Raw genomic sequence first — 22,614 nt, forward strand, 5'->3', positions numbered from 1 at the left:
AGCGCGATCGAATCACTGTGTAATCGTTCGTCGTTATAATTTGAAGCCAGAGAAAGAGGGAAACTTGGAATTTACGCAGTGACGATCGGTTCGGTTTTAATCAAACTTTTAATCCGTTAACAAACTTTGTTATTCGTAGTTGCTGCGATTTTAATGAAATTTCTATTCTACTTCGCCGCATTGACGCGTTCGCTATCGAATGAATAAGATACTTTTCAGGAGTAGGTCAAAGTATCATTTGCATACTCAATTCTTTTATAATAACATTATGCGGAGCAATAGCATAGAAATGTATAGGTGCTGAATTTTTTGATATACGTTCTATAAATCTATTGTCTACAATAGATTAAAGAAAAAACTTGAATTATATATATATATGTATGTGGTGGACAAATATGTGAGTGGTTTAGAATGATAGTGGTGTATCATATTTTCCTCATTGTAAGAAACAAGGAGTGTTATTGCTTACTGACCAAATTTATTATTATGATAATTTAGAGTCAAGTTAATTTATTTCACTGGTCTTTTTAACATTTTGTCATATATAGATTACATTTTAAGACAAAAGTCAAAATTTTTGAAAATGTGACTTATGCTGCCTTTTAAAAGGGAATAACTATTTTAAAATTGGACCAAGCAAATTGATTTTTTCTTTTTAAGACGTCAGAAGGTTTAGTTCACTAGATAAAGTGTAAATAAATTTTTGCGGAAACAATAATAACGGAATTGTAAAGGTAAACGTTTTTCGTGTCAAACATCTTTTCAGTTTTTTTTTCTGAAAATTTCACGTATTGCTTTGGGTACAATTACTAAAAAAATACGTCTTGAATATCAATTATTTAAAAAGATTGTTAAAGTAACACTTGCGTCCAACCAGCTAAGTTAAATTATTCTCAAAATCAAATTTTTCAAAATAATACAAAGCAATTCATAAAATGTATGACAAATTGGAATTTTATAAAATCAATAAAAACATGTCAAAGCTCAAATTTACCCCGATAGATTGTTTATAAATAAAGTACATAATTACTTTATAGTAACAAATAAAATTAGCAATTTTCAAGATCTCAAATTGCATATAGATCCAGTCACGACCGTTGTTTTGCAATTTAGTTATTATCCAGCCTCATCTTCCAAAAAAATTGTATTGAAAAATTCTTCGGAGAAATCCTTTAGCAATCGGTTATGTGACAGAAGGAGCAATTCCGCGAAAGGAACTTCCTCCGAAGTTCTTCGGTGCGAAGCCAGAATTAACCGAGTATTTTGCTCTTCTGTAAGGGCGCGGTTAAGAAACTACCGTCTTCCGGCGGAAACTTCGGGAAACCGGGAACATATTTCGAGGTATCGTTATCGAATCGATGAATAGGAAACTCATTTAGCAAGGAATGCGGCCGGGCGACCGCGTTCACGGGGCAACGATAAAGACGTCGCGCGATATAAGTTTAATTGGCAGTAGACGCGGCGGCGACGGCGAGCTTGTTCCAATTAAACAGGGATCAGAGCCGCGTGTCCGATCGCAGACAATTCGCGGCCGACAACGGGCCGCGAACAATGGGCGACATTTTGTTGAAATACGTCGGGAGATGGCCGATGGCCCGGGCCGCTTTTCCGTTTTCGAAACAGTCTCAAGAACTTCCGGAGATTGCCTGGCCGCGAGTGCCACGAAGCCTTTTAATTTGGCACAATGGCGCGAAGAGACCGACGAAGACGTAAGAGACGCTGCCAGTGATTAGTTGGCCTCGCACAATCCCCTATATCCGACACACTTGCTGCTACGTCGCTTCCTTCCTACCTCCGCCGCGTTCATCCTCGCAGAGTTAAATGCTCGGCCCTCCGGATACTCACCTGCAACAGAAAATTAGGCAACTAAGATTAGGGTTCGTTCGATGGTCCGCGAATTCCTGGAAAACGATTTTTTATTAACTAGTGTTTGCGTAACATGGAGGTGTCAGGCGTTGACGCAACGTTAGAGGATTTATTTATGACGCGGCGAGAATCATTTTTCATGCACGAACCTCCACGAATGCGTATGTATATGCGATGCTGGTTCCGTGGTTGTGTAACAATTGCTCGTACCAGACACGTTTCTGCAAGGTTGGTTGTAAAGCTCTTTTTCATTCAATCTTGGTAGATATTCAAATTTAGTTCACGCGGGAATTCAAGATCATTTTATCCGAGTGAATGGCGAACAGGTGAAAAACAGAGTTTTCTAACCAACCTAAGAGTGTGAAGATGAACGCGGAAACATTAAGGTAGATGTACAGGTCTTAGAAGTACAGGTACATGTCTTAACATTTACGTAGAGTGAGAGAAGAAGCATTCGTACACCGCCAACTTTTCATTTCAACTGCTAATGCACTTTTCTCCATAATAGTCGGTGCAAATGTTATGACAAATTACATTACCAGAAAGCAACGATAATTATTTAATTTATCGTTGCATTAGAAGTTTCTTCTTTCGTCAAACTATTTCAGACGTATTGGTTCGAGTCAGCTTTATGATCTAGGACACGGGTGTCAAACTCGCGGCCCGAGATGAACATTTTTGATATCAAGTATCAGGACGTAAACAATAATTTAACTTTATATATGTTTATTACAATGTACTAGTCAAAATAAAAATATTTGTTTCTGTGAACGTTGATTTTTGTTCTCTTGCGGCCCACCTAAAGTTAAGCATCGTTTATTTGGCCCAAGTTAGCTTTTGAGTTTGACACCCCTGGTCTAGGAGATTGGTCGTCGAAATAAAATTTCCATCGGAATTTTCAATATCCTACCAAAGAAATAACCTTTACCAGGTGTTTGCTTATAGGCGTAATATGCTAGACTCGAAAGCGCAAATAAAAATACGATATCCGTGAAGGATATGCTTGAGAGCGGATCGAGGCGAGAAGAGAATCTCTCCCTGTCTCGGGAAATAGGCGGTTGATCCACTTCCCGATAAACGTATCGAGCAGAGTTCCATCTCGGAAGCGGAATAGCTCCTTTCGAGAATTACACGGCAGCCACCGATCATTTTTAACTGTCCCGGGAATTTATTGCGGGACACACGAGTGGAGGCTGCAGGGTTCTCCAGTACGGTCTTATAACGTGATATACCGCGACGATAATCACCGAATCTTACGTAGCCTTGCTAGAATGTGGCTCGCGTGAAAGTAATTCACACGAATTTTTTCGCCCGCCAGCATTTATGTTAGCTGCTATTAACTCGTGATCAAGGTTTCATGCTTGATTTACTACATATGAATGTTACTAGGTCGTTAAGTATGAATTGTCAGATTACTTAACCCTTTCGCTACTACGGACCACTATAGTGGCTTTCCATATGATGCCACTGAGGTACTACGGACCACTATAGTGACTTTCCATATGGTGCCACTGAGGTACTACGGACCACTACAGTGGCTTTCCATATGATGCCATTGAGGTACTACGGGCCACTATAATGGCCCTCCAAAAGATGCATTATATTGCATAATGTTATTTCCTCTCATACTGTAAATTAAAGAGTGCAAAATTTTTTCGTTCGAAAAATTCATTCAATTCAAGCAGCTTGGGTTCTTCGCCGACCGCCGCAGAGTACCGACTCCCGCTGACGATCGCCGTCGCGTAGCGTGCAGTGATGTCGCAGCGCTCCGTTCAGCGGAAGTACCGCGGCGGAGAACCCGCCCGTAGCGAAAGGGTTAAAGCAGGGGTGTCAAACTCAAAAGCTAACTTGGGCCATAATAATAAATAAACAATGCTTAACTTTAGGTGGGCCGCAAAAAGAAAATCAATGTTCATAGAAACAAATATTTTTATTTTCACTAGTACATTGTAATAAACATATATAAAGTTAAATTATTGTTTACGTCCTGATACTTGACATCAAAAATGTTCATCTCGGGCCGCGAGTTTGACACCCCTGACTTAAAGCATCAAGTTTGATATCCGATGTTTCCGATATTTCACTTCGACCGTCCTTTGTTTTCTTTCTTTTTTGCATTGAGAAGGGATTGATAGTTTAGGTGCATATTTTGATTAATTATATTACTTCTTGCCCGAGATATAATAAACCAAACTTTCAGTCTCAAATCGAGCATTTCATACTTAATGACCTAATATCAATAGACCGTGGGTTTTATGCATTTTTCACAAAAATGACTAGATCGAAAACAAAACTGTAAAGACGTTAGAAAAGTTCGAGAATATTTTTATATATTATATAGGGATTTATTAAAATTATTAAAAGAGGAAAAACCATTTTATCTGATTTACATTTCTTGCAATTATCTTAGACAATTTTTATTTTGCATGAAAATCCGTAGTCTACTTATTAATAATTTTGTTAGGAACGAAAGTACACGAGGACATACAAAAAATAAAAATTATCTCATTATATATATCAGGAAAATTATTAACTCCTTGACGTACATGAACGAACGTGACTCGTTGTGGAAATTTCTAATAATAACCTGTTATGTATAAACTTTTTTTTCTTGCCATCAATACTTAAACATTCGAGTGAATAAATAATAATAAATACGAAGTTCCTTTTTCTTCCAAGTAATTATTGAAGATTAAGGCCGAAGAAGTACTAACAAATGCAGTTGTGAAAGAAATCATATGGGTTGAATAATACCCAACTTTAGCCTGTCATTGTGTATCCAACTCCGACAGTTTCGAAGACACACGACGAATCCTTCTCACCACAATCTCAAAAGTTGTCTCCCTCCTCGAGGGTGACTGATGCCGGTGAAAAAAGTGTCAAACATTTTTGTGGCATCCAGCTTCGCCAAAGTCATCGACGAATATCGCTTGGCCGCGTCCCTTTGTCAACGTCCGGGACAGACGTAGCTTTTTCCTAAAATCGTTTAGAGCCGCTTCGGCTCGTGGGCGCGGAACACGGGCGAGAGACAAATCGTGTATGCGAAGCGAACACCGAGGAGGGGGTCTGGAGTGTTTCAAGTTGGCAAGCCGCGGGCAGGTTCGGCGCTTTCGCGGCTCGAGTGCCACGAAACCGGTGGAAAAGGCTTCAGCTGGGCGCGGGAGGGCCACCAGCTCGCAGAAGAAGAAGAAGAGGAAGAAGAAGAAGCCAGACCGAAGTCAGCGATTCCTATCCTCGCCGCAGAATAGCGACTTATTGCTCTCTATCGGCCGGAACCGCCCTCGGAATGACCTCTGTGCTCGTCGCCCATCTTTTTCCCTCTTCTACGAGGGCGAACACTGTTCCGACATCTGTTCCAATCGTCGCGATCTGCTCGATAGGCCGATAAAAACGATACCGAAAGCACCCTCAAGCATCATTTCCAGTCGTCACGTCTCGCGGGTCGTTAACACCGGTTCGTGTGTCGCGCACTGTCGTCGATAAATCGCTGCCACGACCTCTGCCGAGGCCACTTCCGTCGGCTATGCTAAGAGCGTTCAAACACGATAACACGTCGATGTACGCTTCAGGGAGAGAAGACAGCTCACGCGAGATGTCATTAGCTTTTCAGTAATAACTTACTTCCGTCGACTATACTGAAAGCAGTTAACCCGAGAAAGATAACCTACGTCGCAGAGGCGCCTGCGAAGACTGTTGATTTTTGTTAATTTTTCATAGAGGTCTAGTGATTTAAGTTTAAAATTACTTAAAATATAAAAAAATATAATATAAATGCATTTTATTTTTACAATAATGCCAAACCTTTAAAATGACTAGATTAACTTAAATAAATATCCATTGTTAGTATAAAATTGACGCCTTAGAAAAGCATGCGCCTCCGAAGCGTATAGTTATCTTTTACGTACGTTGTCATATGGTTATCTTTCTAGGGTTAAACACGTTAATATGACGATACACACACACTTCACGAAAAGAAGACAGCGCACGCGAAATGTGGTTGGAAATTTTCTATTGCGATGTTATCTTCTGCTAGCAATTACAGTAAATTCTCCCTAATTAACGCTCAGATTGTGCATCAAAATTTGGGAAGAGAAGATACGATTATTCGAGTCTTGCGGCTTGTTTTTATAATTATTGACAATCGGTAACAATGTTGGTGATACCGCTAAGAAAATATTGCAAAAGTCTCATTCATTTATCTTCGCAATTCTTATGTCCTGTCACTAGATTCATGCAAAATTGAAATTACATATGTTAACTGCAAGAAACATATATTAGATGAAAATGCCTTATTTCTTTGATTAATACGTTGAAGTTAATGTAACAGCATTCTTAAATTTTTCTAATCTCGCTACAGTTTTCTGTTTGACTTATTCAGTTTTGTAACAAATGCATGAAATCCGCAGTCTGTTCATTACGAACAAGTGCATATACTTGAACCTGCATTATAAATCATATTCCGCTTGGTCATGAATCTGATTAAGAAGGTAGTATTTGAACATGATGTTCAGGAAAGAAAGATTGCTGTTGCAAATTTATGTTTTATAAAATGTAATTGCTTCGTATTTAAGAAACACGTTTCATAGATTTACGTTAGCTGTATGCACCACTGAGAAGCGCATAAAAATTCATTGAACAGGTGATTCGACAGTTACCTTGCATAATCTGTTAGCAACTTCGATGCAGCTCTAAAACGTGCATTGTCATTCATGAATTTAAAGGACCTTTCGAACTTTCAAACAAGAAAACTTCCTGCTGAACGTGGACGAGTTAAGCTGGTTACGTCGATATGTAAAAATCGTGTTAATCTAAAACTAGGAAACAAGATGTTCAATATGAAATTATAATCGGTAGTTACTGTGTTCGGTTTTTTACATCTAGCAACATGCTTTATCATGAATTTTGAACCTATTTATGTATAAATCTGCGATAGAAAACTGACTGGTATTTTTAAATTATATTATAAAATATAAAAAATATATATTTTATTCACACTATATAATATCTCAATGTATAAAATTACTTGATTCTGTATTTTTATAGAATTTGAATTTTATTTAAATATTATTCTCATCGAGTATTTGGAATAAATGCTTGAAACACATTTAAAATGTACTATTTTGAATTCCTAAGAATTCTACTCAAACTGATAACAATCCTGGTTACCAACAAACTAAAATTTATCTAGTTATAAGTTTGTTAACACGTTCTCTACCAGCATCATACATTTGTGACGACCACGATTTTGTATTTTACGCAAAGAACATCAAATTAATTTTATGAATATAATTGTTTAAAATTGTAACGTATAGCATAATATTTAGAGAATTTATGGCTTCTCTTTGACGATATTTTAATCACATTTCATAAGAGTATAAAATCTACTTAATACGATAAATGCAATAATTTTTTATAGCGAGCGTCTTAATCTTAAGGGTTGGAAACGTTTAATAATTCGAACAATTTTGATATCGATTGGAACTGGAAAATTTCCAAGTCGACTTTTTACAGCGTTCACACCAAGTTTCACATAGCACCCAAGAAAATCACGAGGAACACAAAGGATACGCCGCGCAGAGAACCTCTGAAAGCGATTAGAACTTTCTTAGATCATCGAGAAGCTTTTTATTTTTTCGCGCGGCTTGTCGCGAAAGAACCTCGACAGAGGAAATACACCTTTCGTAAACACGGTCGAAAGGACACACAGTGCAAATACACTTCCAAGAGTTCCGTTCGAAGAAAATTTTCTCGAGGAAGCTCTCTACGCGTCGCGAGCAGGCAATCGATCATAATCCCACCCTCAACCAAGGACGACGAAACTTCGATAGAATTTCCAGGGAGTCTGTGAAAGCACGGACCTGATATCTGTACCCTCTGCTGTATCCAGAGATATCCTGGATTCCATTGGCTACGATGTTCGACTCCGATAAGCTGGGAATCGGAGATCGGCTAGTGGGAATTGTTTGCGGAGAGCGCTGTTTGTTATATGTGCTCAAACACGCCGTGTTCCAAAAATATGGGGCTGTTATGCCAACGCTTACGCTACCATTTAGTATAAATTCGCTAATTTTCAGGACTTTAGGATGCTATACTTTCTACTATGAATAACACGCCACCTCAAGGAATTCATTTTCGGGAAATACACTTTGCAAGTATAAGCGAAATTTACAGTAACATACGTCCGACTTAAGAAATTTGTTCAATTATTTTCTATGAAAGTACCTCTATAATTCCAACAATTTTAACCCTTAGCACTCGAGTGGCAACTCTGAGGCACCATTAAAAATTGCTACACCACATTTTAAAATAATTTTGATGCCATCAAATTCGTTTATATTCAGAAAATTGTAAAAAGTGCAAGTATAAGTTCCAAGAAAAATGTGAACTGGAAATAGTTTAGGCCAGAATGTACTTTGAATTTCGAATTAAATTAGCATCAAGTGTAAAGTGTTAAAATGGAAAATCCAGAACCAGTCATTTTGACCCTCATGATAGATTCAGTGTTAAAGGGCTTTAGGATGCTATATTTTCTACTATGAATAACACGCCACCTCAAGGAATTCATTTTCGGGAAATACACTTTGCAAGTATAAGTGAAATTTACAGTAACATACGTCCGACTTAAGAAATTTGTTCAATTATTTTCTATGAAAGTACCTCTATAATTCCAACAATTTTAACCCTTAGCACTCGAGCGGCAACTCTGAGGCACCATTAAAAATTGCTACACCACATTTTAAAATAATTTTGATGCCATCAAATTCGTTTATATTCAGAAAATTGTAAAAAGTGCAAGTATAAGTTCCAAGAAAAATGTGAACTGGAAATAGTTTAGGCCAGAATGTACTTTGAATTTCGAATTAAATTAGCATCGAGTGTAAAGTGTTAAAATGGAAAATCCAGAATCAGTCATTTTGACCCTCATGATAGATTCAGTGTTAAATGATAAATTGTCAATTACTTTTTCCTACATGTGATTCGATAAAAGTTGCGTTCTTCAATAAATCTGCACGTGGATGTTACACAATTGAAACCGATATTGCTAATATCATGCAATTTATCTATCAATGTACAATTCAAAAGAAGGACTACCAGAACGTGGTTGAAACTTTTACTGAAAATTCTACCATTTGTTAAATCCTCTTTTCTCCGATCTCCATCTACACCGTTCCTCGTAGCAACATGCTTCGAACAGAAACAAATATTCTAGATTCAGCATGTATCCATTTCCAAACATTTTCGAGGACTCGTTGAAGTCCTTAGAAGCGTACACAAATGTTCCGTACAAGTTTCGCCCGCCTTCGTGCTGGAACTACGATCTAAGATCAGCAAGAACGCGAGATACCGGACTGTCACGATAATTATTCCGATACACGCCCCAATTAGTAACTCTCAGAGAAGCAATGCGCCATGACCCCTTACAACGTCGTCTATCAACACTATAGGATCTCTAAGCAGACAATGGCCACCTAGGATCCCACAATACTGGCCCGTTCCGGTGGATGCGATCCGGCTAAATGTCACCGGGGCGTGGAGCGATCTTTTCGGAGGTGGCCGCGATATTAATTCGCGTCCGCGAAAATTCGGCGAAACGGGACGGCACAAAGGCGAGCCGCTGCATCCATATTTTGTTAGCGACGAGAGCTGGAGTGCAGCGCCGGAACCGCCCTCGCCCGAAAAAAAGCTGTCGAGGAGACAGAAAGGAGCCGCCCACGCGCGGCCCGTCGAAATATTCGATACATATTCAGCGGATACATTATGCGGATTTGCATCGCAAAAGACAAAGGGCCGAGGACTCCGCGAGAGTGCTTGTTCCGTCGCGAGCAAACAAGATCCGCGCCGACTTGGACGAGTTTTTGGTGGACGCTGCCAGCCGGCCGACATTAGCGTTCCGGCACACTTTGTCGGATTTATGATGGATCCGCGATCGATAGGGTTCCGCGGTAGGAAGCGGGTTCGTTAAACGACGCAAATCGCAGGCAGCGGCCGCTGTACCGCATTGCGAGACCGCATTACCGAGCCGAACAACCTGGCAACGCCCATAATTCACAGGCCTCTATAACCAGCGTTGCTGGCTCCGTTGCAAAATAGGGTAGATGTACCGGTTGCGGCCAGTGCACCGTTTCTAGCCATCTGTATTATTATTCAGATTTTCTTATTACAAATTGGCTACAGTTTCTAGCGATCGACAGAACATCGAACTAGTAAATTTTAGGTCTGCCGAAAAGTTCTGTCTGATAATGTCACTGCAAATTAATTTCGATAGGTATGCACATGTTCATTTGAGACATATATTTTTGAAAAATGTTGCTCACAAATTGCCATCACGCTGGCAAGAGGTCATAAGTAACGACGGAAATTATATTGTACAATAAATATTACCGAATTTATGAGAAATCTATTATTTCCTTTCATTTCTTAAACGGACAGAACTTTCCGGTAGACCTAATATATTGTTTCCAGTGGATACGTACAATTCGTGAGAAAAACCATGTTTTTTACAGTACAGAGAAACATAAAGGTGCCACGGTAAGTAGAATTTCTCATTTACTATGAAAATGTACGAAATATATAGTAATACGATCTGTGTAACTTGAGCATACCGTCAAAGAGAAAAAAAGATTAATATTATTGGAAAAAGAAAGTGCAATGCAAATCAAATGAGAGCAAAACAGATAAAGCAAGAGAAAGCAGAGGGAAATGAAGAAACGCAAATTGGAAGCAAAAAGAAGGAAATTGGAAAAAAGGGAAAATATCAAGAATGAAAGAAGCAGGAAAGGCATGAAAGGATAATGCAGAAGAAATAAAAAGATAAAAAAGATAGAAACTACCTTTATACTAAAACTACCTAATTATTATATCGTTATGTGTAATAACATCAAGCTTCTCAAATGCCACAAAGTAAAATATAGAGAAGCGAAATTTTTTAAAAACTCTGCTATATTTTAATCACTTATACGCTTTCTTATTACAAATTTGTGATGCGTGTAATATTAAACTTTTGAGGTGGCCAGAAAATGGTACTAAACATGACCATAGCGTACAAGGTTATTTATGTGAACTTGAATGATGTAACTGTGAATTTTACCATTTTCGTACTGTAAAAATTCTTGAATCATTTTATTACCCCATTGCAAATTAGATGTCAAAACTGAAGACATTAAATAATCTAAAAAAACTTGTACATTTCTTATATGACAAGAAATGTGATATTCATGTAAATCCTTAATGTGACCACAAGCGTTACATCAACCCTATCTCTAGTTGTAACGACGTGTTGGCGAGGCGTGCTGAATACCCTCTTCCACCCTTGTTCGCCGCGACCCTGTGCACACCGACGACGCCGTCGCCTCGGCGACTCTCTTTCGAAACAATTACGCTGATCAACTAGGAAGATCGCTGCTCCGCCTGAAACTGCTTCGTGTAGGTCGGTCCCGTTCCAACCCTGCTATCCGAGGGATCGTCTTATCCCACGCTGCTGTTTCCGCACGTAATCCACGCCGTGATTATGTATCACTCGGGCCACGGCCCGCGGGATTTGTTGGAAAAACAACCGAAGCTGCCTTCTAAGCGTGCTATCGCTGACGACGGAAATTCGGTTTCATTGGATTCGCAGAAAATTGGTTATCTCGATTTCGGTATGATGAGATATCATTTTCCGGAAGAAATTCAATACGCTTCTTATTTTTCTGTTACACGATTCAATTATAACAGAACCTCGATTATCCGGACTAAGCAAATTGGCAGGAATGTACAAACAATGGTACAGTTACATAATTACAACGCCAGATTTCATCTTTAATAATTTGTACGGTAAAACATTTTTTATACGTATTAATTTATATTGAGTAAGTTAAGTTAAGTTTAAGTAATTTATATTGAACTGAACACATGAAAAGTGTTTGTATAATAGATTATTTTGATGTTGGAGGTTCGGATAATCGAGGTTCTACTGTATAGTTGATGTACAACGTATCCTATGAATAATCGTTAGTGACATTTTCGTATATTCTTTGGAAAAACAATGATATTTCTGATAAATAGATTTTGTGGAATTTGTATATAATTGACATAAATCAATTAAAATATCATTTAATACAGATATTTTTATCGACATATGTCATTATATATGCGATCCTCAACAAATTATCGATTTCGAAAGATACGTTCATTAAATTCAATGCTATTACTTTCGTGGGGAAAATTCTTTTTCGTTAAAAAATGATCTGAAGGGTGATTAAAAAATGTAGTCTGTTCAAGATAAATTACGGTAACGTAGGAAAATGTACTTCAGTTTACTTACTACTTAATAAGTAAAACGTACTTAAGAACCGATAATCGATATAACAAAATAATGCGAAGAGCAAACTTTCTTCCATAAGAATAAGGTACGGTATAATTATTACCCATCAACTTGACAATCTAATGCGTTAAAGTTTAAACACAGCTGAGGATAGAAGGAATATTAATAAAATACTAGAAAACGTGTACATTAGTAAAAACAACTGAATTAAAATTATTTATTCTAGAAGAAGAATCCAGTGTCTTTTGTATAATGGCATTTTTTCTCATTATTCTAATAGGAACGCAGCAGACAAACTAACTTAATCAAATGTGGGACAAACGACTAAATCGAATAAGTTTATCCAGATCTATCAAGATTTCCACAGACTAAGTAAAAAATTGCTTGCTTTTTCATCATGTCATGAACTAAAGATCGAGAGATTCAAAGGAAAGCTCTGCAAGAAACAGTTTGAAAAGTAAACAAGAAGAATGTTTCTGAACAGGATTGATCGTTTCCAAACAAAAAACTTGCTACTTTCTGCGAGTACCGCGCTAAAAACGATTCATATTCGACAATCACAGAACCATGGTATTGCAATCTCGGTGCGACATCGTGCACAATACTATTGATCGTGCTTAGCACGCGCGTATCGCTTGCTTCCGCATAATCCTCGTCGAGATTACGAGCCAAAATCGATAAGGGATAACGAACGGCGATAAAAAAAGTTGTTTGTCGTCAAAGTATCCCGCTTCCTCGTAAATGTTTTCAGAAATTCCTTTCGGAAAAAAGCAATGATCCTGGTTTATATCAAAGTTCGGTCAATTAAAATATAGTAAGTAATAAAATTTGATTCAACGCTATCAGATAAATATGCAATCGAATAAAATATTCGACCGAAAAGTATTCATTCGAATATTTGCCTTACATAATTATTCTGTAATATTAATAAAATACGTATAAATATTAATAAATATTAATAGTAATATTAATATTCAATTAATAATTAAATACTCTAATATTAATAAATACTATATAAATTGATATAATCTATTCGAATGAATAGGTAGAATAATTTATGACGAATGATGAATAATTGTTATTCGACTAAAATATTCGACTAAAAAGTTATTCATTCAGATAGTTATCTTAGATCGATATTGATTCGAACCATTTCGGGAATAATGCCAAACTCTGATTCGCAGGCACGATCGCAGGGAAACTCGAGTTCCCCGAATCGAAATGGAATCGCAAGGGTAGAAAAGGTCTCGGAGGTAAAAGGTTGCAGCATCTACGAAGAAAAGAGAGGATCGTGAAGTTCGCGTTTCGTCGGTTGATTCGCGACTTTTCGTGTATATCTCCGCGAAATTGGGCCAAACAAGTATCGATGGTGCGGCAGAAAATTTCGCAGCGGTGCACGGGGCTCGAAAACGTTCGGAAGCCGAAAGCTAAAAGCCGCGGCCCAATTCCGGCTCTATCTGGCCTGATCGAGTTAAACGTCATGCCGAAAATGATTTGTTTCGTCGGGCTGCGCGCACTCTAGGCGGAAAAGCCGGGGTTAGCTGCGGGGCCGAAGGCGGTAGTGGGTCACTGGAAGCTAGCGAAGGAATTAACTGCTTCGCTTTTGATCTCTCAAGACAATAGATAGAACACGCCGCCACAAAGAGCCGAGTGCTTATCTGTAAAAGGGCTACCGTGAAGAGCCACCCCTCTGTTCTTAGATTTTAATATCTTTTTGAATCGATCGTAGAGGTCCTTGGTACCTCTATAAATAATTCGGTGAATGATCTTAAGACGTCGGAGCATATTGCGACGATGCAGCTGTGAACTTTGCACGGTCTTGGAAATGCCATGTAGTTTCTATGGTCAAACTGATGAGCTGTGGTAGTTCGCAGTCTGCACGACCAACTTCGTTGCACACGCCGTTAAAGTGCAGCCGCTTGTTTGCACAACTGGTAGGTCATCTGGATAAATATTTTTTGAGACTTCGGTAGGCTAGCGTTAAAAGAACGCGGAAGGTTCTGGCGAAGGTAACAGTTTCTACATTATTCGTTAATGGTTCTCCGTCTATTTCGAGCTACGAAGAGCTACCGAAGCATCAGATTTTCAACTCAAGACAGTTGCACGCGAGATTTAAAAATCGTGAACAATAGATGCGCAGTAAAAAGTTAACTCCTTGCTCTGAACGTGGCCTACTTTAAACTCCGCGCCTAAGAGTATCGAGCCAGACTCGCGGCGAAGTCTTCAAACTGAATTTAATGAATACGAACTTTAATTTTTCTTTCCAGTCGAAATGGAATTATATTGATTACCTGTAGTATGAATATTCCAAGTGTATTTCATTATTCGGACAGAAAGCGTACGACAGTCAGAATTTTGATTCAAACAATGCAGTATGGAATATGCAATTGTTCTCAATAAATTGCGGACTTTATAAATATTTCAATGAACTTGAATTTATTCTTGTATATTCAGATAAAAATTCTCAACTTTTCCTACTAGACCGAATGGGTGAGCGAGGCTATGCTATCGTCCCCTTATCAATATTTGCCGCTTACAGTAAATATAGACATAGCGGCGAACATAAAACTCCATTTTCCTACAGCAAATTGTTAGCGATAAAATATCTCTGATAAGCGCAACGTGAATCGTAAGGCAAGGGGTTAAAGAGATAATGTGTTTTTTAACCCTTCACTTTTTACTGCCATCTTTATTGCGGGGCACTTCGTATCTGCTCGAACAGCGCATACGTCGAGTGCGGACGTTTTTTATTACCAGCAAAGTGTAAATTCGTGTAATATAAAGTTGAATCTTGAATGAAATCTGACCTCGAAACTACACGTCATTTAATTCAAGTCTTTGACTTCACTTTTTGACCAAAATTTGACAGCATTTTTTGGTTGTACTCTAAAAAGTCTTTTCAATTTCAATTACAGCACACACTTAACATTTAGGTTCCAGAGAATCTGAATATAGAAGAGTAAATAAAATGCAATTAAACACGCCATAAAGCGAAGTAATACTCAGGTTTGCAGTGGCATTTCAGGGAAAGTGTTACTTTCAAATGCTTTTAGGACATAAAAGGCGAAGCGTTTTTGCGACAGCGGGGATTCTAGGTGTTATTTAGGCTACTAATTTGCCGCGAGTCGGTCACGTATAGAGGCGCGTAGGCGCAAACAGTGAATGCTGAAGGAGGCCGATAATGGATTCACTCACGGCTCCGAAGGCTTTGAGCCGACGACCGGTCTTCTACCCGGTCCTTTTGTCGAACGAAATTTTTCGCATTCGTTTCTAGGAACGGAGCGAATACCAGAGGGGACGAGGGAAAGACAGAAATACCCGCTCGAACGATTCCCCTGGAAAGCTCGATAAAGGGGACGAAAGTCGTTGGAAGTCTAACAAAGAAGGCGCCGCGATGGTAGAAGGAACTTCGGGGATCGTTCGCTGTAGCGGTAAATCGCGGTGTTCTTTCGCAAACGAATCCGCCGTGGAGACACCAAAGGGCACCACAAAGTTGATAAAAAGTTAACTGCCCGTGATCTAGCTCGTTCACTTAACGCTCTGCTCGCCTGCTTCTGAACGCAATTGTATCACCGGACAATTCGCCAAGTGGAATCCACTTATTCGAATGAATGCTAGAACTCCTTGTTCATTCTTTGAAAAATACCAGAATCTATTCCAACGGCAATCATGTCAACCGCAAACGCTACTTTTGTAATTCATACGAACACAAACTTATTCTCTAATTATAGTTACAAATCAATGCTTCTTCATACATTATTTTTATAAAAGATTGCAGTTGGTGAATTCTGTAGACTCTTTTCGAGATTGGGCCAAGCAACTTTATTATTATTATTATTGCTATTATTACTACTGATATTATTGCCGTTTAATTTATACTCATTATCATTATTATTTTTACTTTTCTCATTTCTTTTGTATTATACTTCTTTCAATTGTTTGTAAACGCTCATACGCTTCGTGTAATAAAGTAACATGTGCTTTTTGAGATGTTTAAAGAATTGGATGTGTAGAAAATTTGTTGAGAAAATTACAATTACGAATAACATAATAAATACTGAATCATAAGTGAATGGACTTAAATGCTTAACAGAAAATGTCAAATTATTGAAACAAGTCACATAAATAGTAAGAAGAATAACGATTTTGAATACACTACCATACTAACATACATAAAAAATCGTTTGATAGCAGATTCTTAAACAAAAGTCACCAATTAACTCGACCAGATTTTCCAGCTGGCTCCAATTGATTTTTCATCGCGGAACAGCTAGGTATTCGCTTCGCCGGAAGAACGGTGTTTTGAAGGAACGGACAGCGGTGCAAAAGCTAAATGTGCTGCGTTTTGTTCAAGGAAGTTTCCGGTACCCGAAAACAGTAAGACCGATGTCAGACCATGACAGCGGGACTTCCGTGTCCCGTCAGCAGTTGGTTGCACGGTGCGGTCCGTCGAAAACTGCGTTAATAGAGTAAAAGCCTGGCCTTGTTTGACCGCGTTACACTACTTGGGAGCCAAGGAAAACTCCGGAAACGTAGGCAAACTCCGGGACTACGTGTTCCCGTCGAGTTACCGTCCGGTTTTTCGAGCCCGAGTACTCGCGGCGTGCTCGAGAGTACGCGCGGAGAGCAAACAGTCTGGTCGCAGACGCTGCCAAGTTTTTGCCAGCGGGCCTCGCCTAACCGCTATCGCTGCCTAACTATTATTCGTCGGAAATGGAACGTTTCTCGCTGCCCCAGCGAGAATTAGCAAAAATCGCCGGCCGGCCCTGGCAACTTCTCCGAAAGCACGCCTCTCCTGCCTCTCTCGCTTACCATAATTTACCACCATCGAACTATTATCAACTGCCGCGGCCGGATAAATCCAATTTTCCTCGTTAATTACGAGACCGAGGGGAAACACGGAGATGCAGCGAATCGGTTCACATAAGTTCCCAGCATTTTCGCGATGCAGTTAGGGCTCGCAATTAGTTCCTTCGGTTGCTCGAAAAAAAAAATCAATTCTGTTTGCCGTGGGAGAAATTGCGTTACCAAAGCCATTTGGGTCACTTTGCAAGCAATCGCTCTAGCGAATTTTATTCCGAAGTCGATCGTATTTATTACTCCCGTAACGCGATTGACTACGCGAAAAGGGGCGCGTACATTTTACAGCGACATTGTCGGTTCCTGGTTTCGGTGCACCGTTTAAGTTTAATCAGCGCCCTGGCCTCGCCCGTGTACGCGTAAACCGTGATACAATCGCTTAATTATTGCTTGGATGCGCGCATTTGCAGCGTGCAAAATTATGAAAACAATTTAGTGTAATTTCTCGGGCTGAAATTCATTCCCTTAGTCGGCAAACGAAACCTATTAATTACCGGTGGATGTGAAAACAGAACAATGAATTATTCATCGGAACACCCAACAGGTTCTTCTCCAGTAACACACTGGATTGAATATCTGACGTACGGTAGATTTCTTTTAATTAAGAATCTCTTGTACATCGTTAAAGTTGAGAAAAGAAGACTGTTATTACCGATGTTGCTGATACGAAGGCGCACATTATGCGATACAGTCTTTTTGGGTAGCGCGTCAAATTGTAGGGGAGAGTTCGGGGTCAGTATACATAATTTCCTCGTGTGAAGCGCGAGATGCATTTTTGTACAGTCTCTGTACCGAATAATTTTGACACGAAGTGATCTGTAACATTGTAACAGTTTGAAGTATCTGATGACTATGCAACACATTGTAAGAGATATTAAATACGCGAATTTGATAGAATTTTGCAGGTGTATGCGATATTAGAAAATAATCTTTAAAATGTTCATTCGTGTTTGCTTTAATCAGTTATGAATAACTTCTTCATTAGATGATGCTCTTTTCATTTAGAATGACGTCACACTTTCTTAATCGTGGGGGTTACTATTTATAGATCTAGTAATATCTTGATTGCATGATCAATCATTGTAACATCAATTGTCTCAAGACTATAATATTAATAATTCTGCAATTTACTTCGTGATCGAGTCAACAACTATTCACGAAGTAAAATGTACTATTGAATATCAATTAAAAGTAAGGGTTTATAACACATTTTGGTTCGAAAATTACGAAAAAAAGGATACACTACAGAATTTCAGATATTTAAGCATTTAAACTTATTGTTCACTGTCGTCCTCAATTCTATTCTAATAAATACTGAAATCAAATGCATCATTGGAATCCCTAACCGCTCTGATGGATCTTCCGGTAACATAGCTCTAAATCCCTATATTATATAAATTATTCTTAAATTTCCAAAAATCTCTTTGTTACCTGTTCCATTAAAATAATAAATTTCCCTATATTAAATAAATTATTCTTAAATTTCCCAAAATCTCTTTGTTACCTGTTCCATTAAAATAATAAATTTCCCTATATTAAATAAATTATTCTTAAATTTCCCAAAATCTCTTTGTTACCTCTTCCATTAAAATAATAAATTTCCCTATATTAAATAAATTATTCTTAAATTTCCCAAAATCTCTTTGTTACCTGTTCCATTGAAATAATAAATTTCGAAGATCACGGTAAAATATTCTGACAATATTACAAATATAGAATTAAAACCAAGATATCACGAAATGTGCTAAATGTGTTTTAGACCCTCATCCGAAGTCGGACATTCAATTTGCAAAGACAGCAGTATAATAGTTCTTCGTCCCGCTATCTCAGGAGCTACTCACAAAGTGAGAACACGTTGCAGGGGAAAAAAAGGGTACCATCTAGCATGCATTAAGCTCGCACACGAATCGTGCAAAGGATCCGAGCGGAAGTACCTTCGTCGCCAGACGTTGAGGAGGTGTCTTCTGGTTCAGGCGACGATCCTGGGGACCCAGGAGACTGTCTGCCGTGCCTCGAGTCTGGCCGGCCGTACTCGATTCCTCCGGCTGTCCCGGATCCCCTGTTGTCTTCGTGGAGGCGTCCCTTTTCAGGGGACAAGGAGCGCCCATCCCTGGAGTCCCCCGAATGCGAGCCGCGTTTTGCGTCCCTCGCTTCTGGGCTACCCAATCTTTTGCTAAAGTCGGTGGGCATCGCTGAGCGTTTCCTGAGGATTCCGTGACGGGAATACGTTTACGATGGGGCTCGGCCTGCCTCGTTTTGGCGTTAAACAGGGGATCCGATCGTTGCCAGGCTCGATCAAACGGAAACTTAAATTAGCCGGGAGCGATCGCGCGCCGACCATCTCGCCAAGAACGATCGAATCTCTCTAAACGATGACTTCTTATCGCGCTGCCTCGCTTTGCATCCAATACGCCATTGTTAGCGCGCGTATTATCCAAAACGAGAATGTTCGAGTTGATACAACTTTTGGGGGGAAATAATCGTGATCGAACGATTCTGGCTGTTGACTTTGCCCAATTTCGGTTTCAACGAGTAAATGATCTCAGTATACAATGATGTGCGTAATTATTGACTCGAAGTTAACTATTGTTACTGAGATCCAAACGAAAACTTAACAAAACATCGTGTTTATATATTGATATTTTCTATTATTTCTAATATAGAATTGTACAAATAATATAATAATAATATACAAATATGATAGTTTGTTTTATAGAAATAATAGAAAATAGAAATATACAAATATAATTTCTTCTTTGGTTTTTGTTTAAATATTAGTAAAAATATAAAAGTTACTTGAAGTTTATAAATTATAGAATTATGATACAGAATTATAGGTGTCCTCCTTTATTTTAGTCACCCTATATACCTAAAAAGAACGTAATAAAATGTTATATTTACATATTTCTATTTTCTATTGTATCTAATATAGAAATATACAAATCTGACATTTTGTTAAGTTTTTTTTTAACTATAGGTGACTCAGCTGAAGATGGTCTTCTACAGTGGTGTGCGTAATTATAAACTCAAAGCAACTTTTACATTTTTAGTGATTTTTAAACAGAAACCAAAAAGGAAACTATATTTGTACATTTGTACATTTCTATTATTTCCTATTATTTCTAATATAGAAATATACGAGTACGGTATTTTGTTCAGTTTTTGATTAAATATCCTGTTGCCGTTATATTGAGATACAAGAAAATATTCTTAAATACACTAAGCTGCTAAAAAGTAGGTAGGCCGTTAATTAAAGATTGACAGCACACTCGATATTTATATTTTTACCTCTGACTGAGTTTGGATTTCCTGATTTATTAACGGTAATTTTTTAGCTACTTGTTCTCTCTTTATAGTCGAGAAAATATTCAACTATTAACAGAACTGTGTTTCATTACGTTTTCTTTAAAGCATGATATTCGAAAAAGATTGGAATTCTTCGAATCCCGCTGTCACTGCCAGCACTGTTGTTTTATAATTACTGAAGTTACAAGGCAGCTTCCATTGGAAATTGTTGAATATATTTCTTTACCCAGCCACTTACTATTGTGAAAAGTATGAAACATTGAAATCAATTCAATCATATAATTTAATCAATTTTATAATTTTGAACGGTACGTTCAGTGCTGAAACAAAAACGAACCGTGAATTTGAATAGCACGTTGACGCGTTGATTACGAAAAACAGGCGAGGGGGTAGAATACGCGAGGATACGCAACAGGAAGTCATCGTACGCCAACAGGGATCGTTTCGCACCGATCGTAAACGTACTCCCTGGAGTCGCTTGAAGCGGTGGGCGATCTCCTTCCGGTGTAGTCACGGTACTCCGTCGACGACCCTGTGGATGTTTGTTGGGGTGATCGTCTACCGCTGGTCCCTGAGTCTCTGGTATCATTGCAGGCGTCACGGACATTTGCCAAGTCAATGTTGGCAGTAGTCTTTGCTTCTTTGGCGGGAGATGGCGGCGGAGACGTTGGTGGCGATGGTGATGGACTTCCTGCACGACCAGAACTGTAGCACACAGCTGCCTTCCGCAGAGTCTCCCTGCACAGCTCGGAGAACATGCTGCCTCCCCCATGGCCGTGGCCCTCGCGGACCACCAGCCGTTCCCTGTTGTTTCTTCTTCGGCCTGTTTCTGTTGTTGCTCGCAGAGGTCTCGCACTTCCGAACTAATCACAGTTGCGTCCTGTTCCCGGTTCACCGATCACTCTCAGTGCCCGTCATCCCTGACTCGCGGCCCCACCGACACCGGAAGTCGCACCGCACTACATCGCTGCTGGCCTACACCTAAGGTATCCGACTATGATCTAGCATCCGTGAACGGACCCGACGTGGCCTCGTGATCCTCGAGCGACCGTTCGCGGTCCTCTCTGTTTAGCTGACTGACAGAGGAAGCGCGGCTGCCTGACCCCGATTCTAAAAGCGAACCGCTGGAAATCCGCCGATCGGTGGAACTCAAGAATACCTCTTCGAGAATAGGCGACGCAAGGGATCGAAGCATCACCGTTAAGGCGATGCTGGCAGAAGGGCGCGGGACGGACAATAGTCGGAGAGGAGCGTGCGAGTGCCAAGATAACGGCCGGCAAAAAGTTTCGCCGGGCGACGTGCCCTCTGATTTACTTCCTCGGGGCTTGGTTACAAATTTTCCCGAGCACGATCCAGGCCTCCGTATAAACACGTTTGCGCGAGCCTCGGATAAGCGAGCGCCGATCGGCGAGCCCGACTTCGGCCCGTTTCCATAAACCACGGCGAACGTGCCGGGGGAAGCTACTCGCGCAGCACAGCCACGATACCGAGACGGTGTTAGTTACTGGGGGAGACCAGGAAACGTTTCGTGGCCCGTAGTAAAAACGTCTGGCCGGCTGCCAGCCGTTTGAAAATTTACTGGCCGCCCTCGACCACGACAGCTCCGGCAACCTGGACTGTCGTGAGCCTCGGACACCGTGCACGGAAGTCCATCGCATGGCCTCCCGTTTGCATCATGCCGGAGTAATTTCGCCGATGGCTATTAATTCGACGCCGAAATAGAGCCGCGATGCGTCTTTGCCCTTTTGAACTCCCTAACTTCCCTGAATGAATCTTCCGGCGCTTACAGAGGCCTTGCGAAAGTCTACGCTATTCGAGCGGCAATGAAAATTGTAGAAAGCCTAGCTTCATTGTAGTAGCTTGTAAGGAGAATTTCTATTGTAACGAGAAACGCTAAACCTAGCATGACGTTCTTCTCTCGACCGATTTCATGTATTTTTGTTGAGTTTGTTGAGATCGTTGACTATTCTATAAGAAATTAATGAATAGATTTCCTGATTCGAATATACATTTATCGGAGACGATTGAATGAATTTCCTAATTCAAGCATAAATTATAATACAATTGATGAAACGTCTGCATAAATTTAGTCTCGTCATTCTTATGGAACAACACACGATAATCATTTTTAGTCCTCAATAAGTTTGGTGTTAATCCCCAATAATTACCAATAAAATCATAATAGCTATTTATGAGAACTTTTCCGGTGATAATTATTCCCTAATAATTATTAATACAAGCTCATTGTAATAGCTAGATATAAGAATTTGTAATGTAAT

The 22,614-nt window shown here is 39.4% G+C and overlaps 1 protein-coding gene across 36 annotated transcripts in view; it reads right to left on the bottom strand.

The window, feature by feature from the left end:
* The window catches only part of LOC143259034 (uncharacterized), a 448,485-nt gene that overhangs the window by 91,116 nt on the left and 334,755 nt on the right, over positions 1–22,614 (bottom strand). For 8 of the 36 annotated variants that reach the window (XM_076519781.1, XM_076519780.1, XM_076519797.1 and 5 more), the window contains exons 2-3: positions 20,786–21,316; positions 18,964–19,232 (exon numbers count right to left, since the gene is read on the bottom strand). The exons of 27 other annotated variants lie outside the window; for them this stretch is intronic. In XM_076519781.1, coding sequence (XP_076375896.1) covers positions 18,964–19,232; positions 20,786–21,093 — 577 coding nt within the window. In that variant the 5' untranslated portion in view covers positions 21,094–21,316. The remainder of the gene's footprint in view (positions 1–18,963; positions 19,233–20,785; positions 21,317–22,614) is intronic. One more of the 36 variants, XM_076519779.1, reaches the window with a different exon arrangement.

The sequence above is a fragment of the Megalopta genalis genome, chromosome 3 (assembly GCF_051020955.1).
Source record: "Megalopta genalis isolate 19385.01 chromosome 3, iyMegGena1_principal, whole genome shotgun sequence".
In the NCBI taxonomy this organism is placed as follows: domain Eukaryota; kingdom Metazoa; phylum Arthropoda; class Insecta; order Hymenoptera; family Halictidae; genus Megalopta; species Megalopta genalis.